General features: G+C 32.7%; 2 protein-coding genes across 3 annotated transcripts; one reads left to right on the forward strand and one right to left on the reverse strand.

Annotated features, from left to right (window-relative positions):
• Window positions 1-573: 573 nt before the first annotated feature.
• On the forward strand, window positions 574-1,765 carry LOC120120982. 2 transcript variants are annotated; one of them, XR_005515948.1, is made up of 3 exons: window positions 574-1,180; window positions 1,279-1,393; window positions 1,481-1,765. XR_005515948.1 is itself a non-coding variant. In XM_039140473.1 (2 exons), the coding sequence occupies exons 1-2, from the start codon at window positions 710-712 to the stop codon at window positions 1,324-1,326; spliced, it is 519 nt and encodes a 172-aa protein (XP_038996404.1). In that variant the 5' UTR covers window positions 574-709; the 3' UTR covers window positions 1,327-1,765. The 2 variants fall into 2 exon arrangements, 1 of the variants encoding a protein (XP_038996404.1); XM_039140473.1 differs by having other exon boundaries at window positions 1,279-1,765.
• Window positions 1,766-7,014: 5,249 nt separating this feature from the next.
• On the reverse strand, window positions 7,015-7,938 carry LOC120120987 (ylmG homolog protein 1-2, chloroplastic-like). The gene has a single exon (XM_039140474.1). The coding sequence runs from the start codon at window positions 7,839-7,841 to the stop codon at window positions 7,164-7,166; it is 678 nt and encodes a 225-aa protein (XP_038996405.1). The 5' UTR covers window positions 7,842-7,938; the 3' UTR covers window positions 7,015-7,163.
• Between the last annotated feature and the right edge of the window lie 2,646 nt (window positions 7,939-10,584).

Consider the following 10,584-nt stretch of genomic DNA (forward strand, 5'->3'; position numbering starts at 1 on the left):
ACAGCCATTTTATTGATCTCAAATAAATTCCTCAAATTTTAACCAAATTTAATAGTAAAATCCCCTCTTCTGAAAATTAATTATAAAATTCTAAAAATATGGTTTTTTAAAAATGATAAAAAAATACAATATTTTTATAAGAAAAATATATAATGTTATTCTAACAAAATTAAGTTTTTAAATATGGGTTAGGTATAATATATGAAATGAAGATATAAAACCACTGACGGACAGGATGAGTTCATTTCAACATTATAACATGACAAAGGAACAAGATAGGATACCATAAAAATGTTGCCTGAAGACCTGGCTGTCATACTCATCACGAAGCATCACCATTTTATAATTTAGAAAAAAATATTTTTTTTTGCATCCAAGTAAATTTATTTATTTGCCTCAACAAGATAGGAAAATGTTGTCTGGAATGTTTTTTTTATAATAGAGGAATTAAAATTAACTTTTAGATATAGTAGAGGGGCTTGTAAAAGAATTGAACCGTTATATGAATGTAGTATGGAATAACGAGGTCTACAGCAGCCACTTACCAATAATTGATCATTCTCCTAATCCTCTCTGTACTCAAGCTGGCAACACTGTCTCCTTCTACGTCTCTTCTCATCTCTTCTTCTTATCCCAGTTCTCCCTTAATTCCTACCCCTAAATTTCTATTCTAAAAGCTCCCCCAATCTTCATGCTCTAACACACAAAAATGGTTCCTTCAAATTTTTCAGCCATGTTTCTTCACTTCATTTTCTTCGTCACGGTTGTCAATGGCGAGCAGGATACTATTTACGGGATCCTAAAAGCCCATGGACTGCCCAAAGGACTTCTTCCCAAAGGAATTACCCGTTTCGACTTTGACGATTCGGGTCGGTTCGAGGTTCATTTGGATCAGCCCTGCAAGACCAAGTTCGAAAGCGAGATGCATTACGACAGGAACGTGTCGGGGACTCTGAGTTACGGGCAGATCGGGGAGTTGTCGGGTATTTCCGCTCAAGAGTTGTTTATTTGGCTCCCGGTTAAAGGGATTCGGGTCGACGTTCCGAACTCGGGTCTTATTTATTTTGACGTCGGTGTTGTTTTCAAGCAGTTCCCTTTGTCGTTGTTCGAATCACCGAAGGATTGCTTGGCGGTTCAGGATTCTGAATCTGGTGATTCGATTGCTGAAGCAATATCCAAGGTTCAATTCTACTTCCATTACTCTTAATTGATTAACACTCTCTGAAATATAAGCTAATTGAATAGCGTAATTCATTTTTTTTAATCAACCACTTGTAGAATCGATATGAACATGGTGAAGAAATTTTTGGGAGGAACGAAATGTAGAAAGGCGGGAAAAGGGAGTGGTGCAATAGCTCAATCAGTTCAGCAATCAAATCAATGGTGTTTTGGGGTATGTTCATTGTTCCCCACAGGTTGTAAATTTGTGCGCTTCCATCATGTGTGCTCTGCTTGTGTTTTCTTTCTTTATTCTATATAGTGCAGTCATCGGCCATTGAGGAAGAAAGGAAGATTTGGGAAGCTGTATTTAAGATGATTGTCATGGATGGTTTGCCCTATGGAAAGATGAAACTGATATGGGAATGGCGATTTCAGGTGATAAAATCCGGCAAAATTTTATTCATCTGTTAGTTTGTTCATTGTGTTATTCATATGGTTGTTAAATTGAGTCTCTTTTTGTTGAAGTAGAGAAGCTTTAGATTGATGAGACAGATAAGAACACATCGATCAATGTTCAATAATAAAACTGTCTTGGTTCATTTCATTACCTTTGTGTGCTTGAATATTGTGTTTGTTGCTTTATTGATTTTCCGGTTCATTGTATGCCATGAGTTCTATGAGTGAAATGGATGGGAAAAAGAACTCTAAGGGACTTATGCTCAGGTTTAAACCTCGATGGGACCGGGTTTCATTATCAGAGTTTGAACTGGGGTCTGTGACTTTGTGTCCATCATGGGAGTATATCTCTCCCAAGGATTTTCGAATTAACACTCGCGTTTCCATGAAAACTTCGAGTTTTATGGCCTTTTCCGTTTATTTACTTCATCTTTGGGAATAATTGGGCTGTGAAGCCATTGCCATAATGCTTATTTTATAGGCATGAGATACTTTTGAAAATAGCATGTTGTAGTATCTAAGTAATTGGCTTTTGTATTGTCTAACACTGCCTTCACTTGATCATCCTCAATGAATCATTTTCCTCCCTCTCCCTGAATGTAAAAGACCAAAGATATGCTGCAAGCTAGCACTTTTTTGCCTTGAGCAGCTTGTGAAATGTTGAAAAGAAATTGGATGTGCATATTCTTTAAGCACTCAAGCTTTGTGAATGTTTGAATTGGCAAACACTGTTTATAAATAATAGTGAAAAATTGGTCTGATTTGTATGTAAAATTGGTGTTTGCTGTTAGGCCTCATGTGCTCCGGCGAGCCTTCAGTAGGCCAATGGAGCATCATTTAATTTGTTTCGTTAGTAGAATTTGGTCCCTCCACTGCCCCACTTGTGTCAATATTAGATGTAGATTCTTCCTTTGCTGACTGACCCACTTTGAAATGGACACACCAAAAAGCTTGCCTTCTTTCTCATTTTCTGATGACTGGGACATGCATAGGTTTTATGTACAATGCTAACCCTTTATTTTAGATTTAGATTCACTGAGCACCATAACTGTGTTATTTTTTTTTTGGAGGAGGAAGGGGTTGTTTAGGATTAAATTCGATATTTAATGTCAACTAAAGCTTCATTTTATATTGTTACTCAATAATTAATCTATTAATTATTAAAATAATTTTTCAAGGGTTTTAACAAACTGCCAATACCGACTTTTTACCCTCTTGAAATTATAGCATCTCATGTGAAAATGCCATTTTTTTTTTATAATTCTAGTCGGTTAATATGGTTTATTATTTTAAAAATTAATATTTTGTTTAAATTCAATTATGTGAAAGTATTATATATATAATATAACGAGATATTTGTTGGACGAAAGAAAAGGTACTTAACCGACAATCTTACGTGATACTTAGGGGTGTTTAGATGGGAGAATGTGGGATTCTCATGGGAATGTAATCCACATTTCCTACATTCCCCGTTTGGTTAGTCCGGGAATTTCATTCCCGGTAATATAAGATTACCAATAGTGGAATTTTTGGGGTATATTACCGGGAATGTCATTACCTCTATTTCCTTAGGTATTGTTGGATTCTCGGCATTTTGGATTAAAATGCCCTTAATTTTTTTTAAATATTTTTTTCATTGAATAATAAAAATTCTACGAAGGTTAAATTATAATTTATCCTTAAACTATTTTAGGTTTACAAAAAAAAAATCTATAATTAAATTTTATATGAAGTTCAGGGGTTAAAATAAAATTTTATCCTTTCATTAAACCTTTTATATTTTCAATTTTGTAAAAAAAATTATATAAATTTTATTTAAAAATTTTTAAATAAAATATATAAATTTTTCCAACTTGTTAAAAAAACAAATATATAATAAGACAATTTGGTCAAATATACATTCCAATATCTTTTATTCCTTTAACCAAACGGTAATCTTACATTCCTGCTAAGCCAACCAACACAAAATACAACATTCCCAGTAATCCTATTCTCTGATAATCTTACATTCCCACTGATAATCTTTCATTCCATGAACCAAACACATCATTACGGTAATATCCCACTATATTTAAAACTTAGGAGCTTGTTTAATGAATTGTCTTTTTTATTAATACTAGTAAATATAAGGAAGATCTGTTCAAAGATTACATTAATTATAACCTAAAATTTTAAAGAATAATAATAATTCTTTTATCATCAAAATCGATTCGTTAGTACTTATTTATAACATTGAAATACCCTAATTCGGTCCATTCAATAAATTAAACTATTCGAGTTTAACTAAGATGACCAAAATAATCTTTATTTTTTAGAAAATAAATAAAATGAAATCCAAATATCTTTTATGTCTCGGCCGAAAAACAGACGACCGCTTCGGTATATAATTCAATCATTTGAGAAGTCTACGTAATGTGACAACCATAAATCCAATCAGAGAGGTGGTACACACCACTAAGATATTTATGCACCTTTCTTTAGATACAGACAATAAATCGTATGTACGAATTAAGCGAAATTAATAGTAAATAAATTATTATTATTTTTTGAGGTTATGAGTTTAAATATTAAAAATATTCAATATCAAAGGATTGAAAATTATCTTTAAATAGAGACTACATCGTACTTATCATATATTAATAAAAAATAAAAGAAATGATAAATCCTATACAATGTATATTTATTTTTTACTTTTTTAATATTTTACAATTGTATATAAAATAATGATATAAAAGTTATTTATAGGTCGTATCATGTAAAATATATGTAGTTTTCATGGTCAACGTTCCGGATGACTCAAAAGAGGCGAATGGGTATGTTATTTTCCTGAAATTTTTAATTTTTTTATATTTTATATTTTCCTGTTTTTTTATTGATATTTTCTAAAATTTTATAAACTTATTCTCCGTACAGTTATGCATTTGTTCTTGTTCGGGACTTCTTCGACGATGACGTAAAACATGATTTGTTTCGGAATCTTCACCTCCCTCTAGACACAGGAAGCTTACCCTACGGACTCATCAACTAATCCAGATCATAGCTATGGCCTGGTACACCATAAATAAGGAGTTGTGAATCTCCACGATTCTAGGGTAGAATTGGCATAGGCTGGGATGGACCAATGGGTGCTAGAATGCGATCCTGTAAACGAATCTATCTTCGTAGATTCATGTTCCCTTGTTTAACTTTAATTAAATAAACGATCGAACACAAATAATTAAACAAACGAAATTTTTTGTTCATGTTCATTTATTAAGAAATTTAACTTGTTCGTATTTGTTCATGTTCATTAGAATGATAAACAAACACAAATGAACGAACGTAAAGGAACACAAACGAATGTAAATTAACATAAACGAATGAATGTAAAAGAACACAAACGAATGTAAATTAACATAAACGAATGAATGTAAAAGAACACAAACGAACGTAAATTAATTAGATTTATATTTAAGAAGCGTTTTTTGTTTCCAAATAATTTTAGGATTTATATTTTCTTTAATTGATTTGAATATTTTTTTATTTGGGTTTAAATTTAATTGAATTTCAAAAGATTAATGGGTTTAAGGTTAAAATTTCTTTAAGTCTTAATATTTCAAAAGGGTCTGGAGAACAAAAACGAACATAAATGAACAAACGAGCTTTTTGTGTTCATTCATTTAATTAAACGAAAAAATTCTTATTCACGTTTGTTTAATAAATAAACGAACTTCCCGTCGAACGACTCACGAACGGTTCGCTAAACGCTCGTTCGTTTACATGCATAAGTCACACCCCTGGGAAGTTTTAGATCCCCATATAGTTTAGGTATTTTGTATTGATGATCTAATTTCACACCACTAAATTTCTAATATAACTCCCTAAGTTTGTATCCCTAACATAAAATCTTATGTCCTTCGATGAACATAGGTTAATACCTATTAATCACAAACCACCACCATGTAACATTCAACAGTAACATGTACACATGAACGTCCGAGGGTGGATTTGTACCCAAATCCTCGTGTTATTTGCAAGAATGAACAACATTTTTTCTCAGAATGACTCCATTTTCGGCAACCCTATAAGTTGTAACATTTGTATTATCCAAAGCAAGTTATTGTTCAATGATCATAACCCTAAGCCCTAGCGCTTAACCCTAATTACAACTATAGGATCCACCTATTTAGGTCACCTATTCCATAAGAAAACGGTGCTCAGCAAAAAATTAGAACGAATGACATCAAATACGCAATTCGATGAGCATTAAGTACCACTTCCGTGGTAAGGGCAGTCATGAAGATAGCAACAAGGGAATTACATGTTTCACTAGCTCGAGTCAAAATTTAGTCTAATGGCATTAGCATCATAACCGATTGTATTTCATTGTGCATGGAATCGATGAAATTATTGGAAGGGGTTATTTGTTTACTTCAGAATGATTAAACGCTGAATGATTCAGAAGCTCTGTATGAATTAATTATGAATGTGACATACTATTTGATAATGACTCTGAATAATTCGGAATGTACTTCTGTGCTGAATCATTCAGAGGTGCGAAATAAACGCGTTGAATGTTGAACGGTTCAACATTCAACGCTGAATGATTCCATTAAGAGGCAAACAAACAGCCCCGAAATTTTTTTCTTCTGAATAATCTCGGATGATTACAAGATAAGATCTCTTTAAAATTTTATCAGTCAATTGACAACTTATCCACACTATACTATACAAAGGCAGTTGTTCGAACCCAAATAGAACAACATTCTCTTGATTCAATAGGTTCGCTATTGGCAAGTTACCTAGTCTAACACGAGCCATTTTTTATATTCAAATTTGCAAAGCCATCAAATGATTCTAAATCCCAATCACATAAAACCAAATATATATTTTCTCATGCTAACAATCCTAAGAAGAGTTATAGTGCATTCCTCCATAAAAGTTCATCAAAACGACACAAAAACAGGGTACCAAAATTTGTAAATGTATCTGCAGAATATCAAAATTATACCATGACATAATCTAAGAACAACGCATTTAATAATAATAAAAAGGTAGGAATCTAACGTTATAATGCATTCCTCCATAAAAATTCATCAAAACGACACAAAAACAGGGTACCAAAATTTAAATGTATCTGCAGAATATCAAAATTATACCATGACATAATCTAAGAACAAACGCATTTAATAATAATAAAAAGGTAGGAATCTAACGTTATAATGCATTCCTCCATAAAAATTCATCAAAACGACACAAAAACAGGGTACCAAAATTTGTAAATGTATCTGCAGAATATCAAAATTATACCATGACATAATCTAAGAACAAACGCATTTAATAATAATAAAAAGGTAGGAATCTAACGTTAATGCATTCCTCCATAAAAATTCATCAAAACGACACAAAAACAGGGTACCAAAATTTGTAAATGTATCTGCAGAATATCAAAATTATACCATGACATAATCTAAGAACAAACGCATTTAATAATAATAAAAAGGTAGGAATCTAACGATGGAACTTGAATAATCCTCTCTTATTCACTTTCCTTGCGGCTTGAGCAATCAATAAATGCGGCTACTGCTGCTGAGAATCGACCCCAGAGTTCCCAACACGGCAAAGGCGAGAAGTGGACTAACATCCAAGGTATCAAAAATGGGGGGAATTATATTCCTAAACAGATTCAAATAAGGATCACAAAGATCCCTAATAGCCGAGAGGGGCTGCCGGTCCCAAGGAATGTTCGGAAACCAACTGAGCAAAACCCGGACCATCAAAACCCCGCTGTAAATATCAAGCCACTTTGCTAAACCCGCAGCCACCACTGTTAACGGCGTGTTGAGGTATCCGTTAGGGCGGTCCTTTAAGGAAGCGAAGAAGAGCGGACCCATGGTGGAAAGTGCGTTAGGGTTGTGGTTGATTGTTTTGATGGCGACATTTTGGATCATTTTGGTCAAGAGAATGGTGGCAGAGAGGGCCAAGGAGAAAAGGGTCTTAAGGGTTCGTGTTGAATCGCTGAGTGGGTACTGAGTTCGGATTTGGGGGCGTTTTCTGGGTATTTTCGTGGAAGGAGAAACGGAAGCTAGAGGTATAAATATGGTGGTTTTGGTGTTGGGGTTTGGGGGTTTGATGGGGAGAGAAAAGTGAGGCAAGCTGGCTTTGGAGGTGAAGATCGGGGAATTGAAATTTCGTGTGGGAAGGATTGTTGAAGGTCGAAGAAGGACGGATTGGCTGAGAAACATTTTCCTTTCCTTTTTCTCGAGAAACAAACGGAAGAATAGAGAAGGATTTAAGGTTGAGGAAGGGAAGGGAAGTGGATTGTAACTGGATGAAGGATTTCCTAATTCTTATCTATTTTTTCCGAGTCGACTCTCGAGTTAGAAAGCCTTTTCCGCCAACTCCGACCCGTACCCGTTAACCATTTTGCTATGGATGTAGAATTAAAAACTTTGGAGTTTTTTTAGGTTAATTTTCTTTTTCGTTTTCTACTTTCTTCAATGATTTTAAATAGTTAATAAATTGACATATTGATTTATGTTATGAATATTTATTATTTGTTGATGTTTAATGTAATTTATTATTAAGAATTTACAAACGAAGAAATAACCATAATGCAATCAACATAAAATAAGATATGCACACGATACGAGATCTTATGTAATTCAACTTTGTCTAATTCCACCAATAAAAAGAATAATAATTCACTATAGTCGTAGAGATCACGAAGGATATAAATACATCATATCACATGCATCCTAAAATATATTATTTTTTTATGAAATTCACTCATAAACGACAAAACTTCATTTAAAGTGATGCGCTAATATTATGATTTCCTACAATGAACGTCTGACGATGCTAGTTTTGAGGAATGTTTCTCGTCTTCTTGAAATAATGCTTCTCACCATTTGATTTTTCAAACAAACTTCCAAACCTCCTCAAATATTATAGGACCTCAAAACCCTAAAATTTGTGACTTTTTTATTTAATTTTATTGACGCACCCCTAAAGTTTACTACCTAAAACAATGATGTTTTAGGCATCAATAGCCACACTAAAATGATGTTGTTTTGCCCATGTCATCATACTATTTAGATTTTAACAGTCCAATGACATAATTAATTTGAGCAATTGAAAGTTAGTACTATAAACAGTACACCGTCTAAAATTTAGTGTTATTTGATGTGGTTTACCATTATGATTTTATGACAAAAGTAAGATTGTTTTAATATTTGTGATAATTCACACGATAACAATCATGATAATGTTAGAAAATATAACAATCCAAGATAAAATAAATAAATAAATAATATCTTATTAATAATTGAAGAGAATGGTTTAGAATAAAAAAATGATTGTTGACAACTTAATGAACAAGAAACAAGTTGAGACCTATAGTCACAAAGTTTTCTTAAGACAAATTTTCAACCACTCTTAGGGTGCTTGAGATCGTTGATCATCTGTCTCTCGCGATACAACAACTAGATAATCAACTATAGTTACAGATACACTACTGTAGAGACCATGAACTATTTCTTGTCTTCGTCTATCACCAAAAATTAAAGGAGAATAAAAGAATTCTTTTAAATTGAATTTGAGTTATTTTAATTGTGTTTAACCTAGTAGGTTTACATGGTATTTATATGAATTTCATAATATGAACTATTAGACATTTTTTACCTAAAGAAGCATTAATGAGAATAAAGCAATTTTCAAGATTAATGTTTTGAATAAATGAACCTTTTAATATTTATCATTTTAATTCCAAAATAAAATTTTTGAAAAGGTATCCTCCATTTGAGGATTTTTTTTTAAATTTAGGTTGAAATATCTGCAAGCCCACAGATGACTCGACTGATTCAGGCATTCACGTTATTGTCATCGTGCATGTCTGCACATTTACTGACCAACAATTGATTCCACATTTTCAATAATGTTTGGATCAATTTCTCATTCAAAGCTTTAAAATATCAGTTTTTCCCAACAATCCTCCACATGAATGAAATTGATCATTTTATTAAAATATTTTGACTTGATGTGGTGATAGACTCTATGATCGATAGTTGCATAAGATAGATAGGTGTCCTCCTTTGAACCTTCTCTTGTGACGACATATTTTTTTACTGGCTGACTAGTAGGTGATGTCCTTGAACTGTTCTGTCGTTTGTGTAGACGATGATCTTCACACAACTACCCATCTGATAAAAATCCTAGTTCTCATGGGTATGTCTATATAGTCTTGAACATCTCCTGGTTCTACAAGAGTTTGAAAGAACTATGTTCAATTGTCTCCTTGAAGCATCCTCACTCCACTTTCACATAGATGACTTATGTTTCTCGATTCATCCAAGCATACAATGGTCATTAAAAGTTTTGCTTAACCTATAACAGTTTTATCACTGTTTACATCATAACATACTTGAGATAAGAAACTCTCATAGTGATCGCACAGTTTATACAATTAGGTTGTCTCTTTGAACCTATATCTTAGGATCACTAGTCAATTATATAGGGGTTTTATTCTTATAACAACTTTAATTTTCCATGGGCATTGGTCTTATACATTTAGATGTTTTTTTTCAAATTGATCTTGATTTAACCCTTTGGCTAACATATTCACATTGTTATCATTTGATCTTACAAAATCAATAGTGATAATTCCATTTCAATCAGTTGTCTACCGATATTATGTCGACGATGCATATTTCTCAATTTACCGTTATTCATAAATTTTGTGCTAATCACAATATATGCATACCGTGGGCACAATTTTCAACCATTCATAAATATCCTCCAAAAAATTCTAAAGCCATTTAGCTTACTCTTCATACTTCTCTAGAGCTACAAACTCATATTCCATTGTGAATATGGTTATATCAATTTTCTTGATGATTTCTATGACATGACTCCTCTTCTCAATGTGAAACATATTCACGTGTCTTTGATATCTTGAATATCAGATATTCAACTAGCATCGGAGTATCC

This window comes from Hibiscus syriacus, unplaced genomic scaffold (assembly GCF_006381635.1).
Source record: "Hibiscus syriacus cultivar Baekdansim isolate YM2019G1 unplaced genomic scaffold, ASM638163v2 tig00110356_pilon, whole genome shotgun sequence".
Lineage (NCBI taxonomy): Eukaryota > Viridiplantae > Streptophyta > Magnoliopsida > Malvales > Malvaceae > Hibiscus > Hibiscus syriacus.

Coding starts and splice junctions, on each gene's coding strand:
- LOC120120982 (XM_039140473.1), top strand. CDS start 710: ATGGTTCCTTCAAATTTTTCAGCCATGTTTCTTCACTTCATTTTCTTC. Junction 1,181..1,278: donor TTGCTGAAGCAATATCCAAG/GTTCAATTCTAC, acceptor AACCACTTGTAG/AATCGATATGAACATGGTGA.
- LOC120120987 (XM_039140474.1), bottom strand. CDS start 7,841: ATGTTTCTCAGCCAATCCGTCCTTCTTCGACCTTCAACAATCCTTCCC.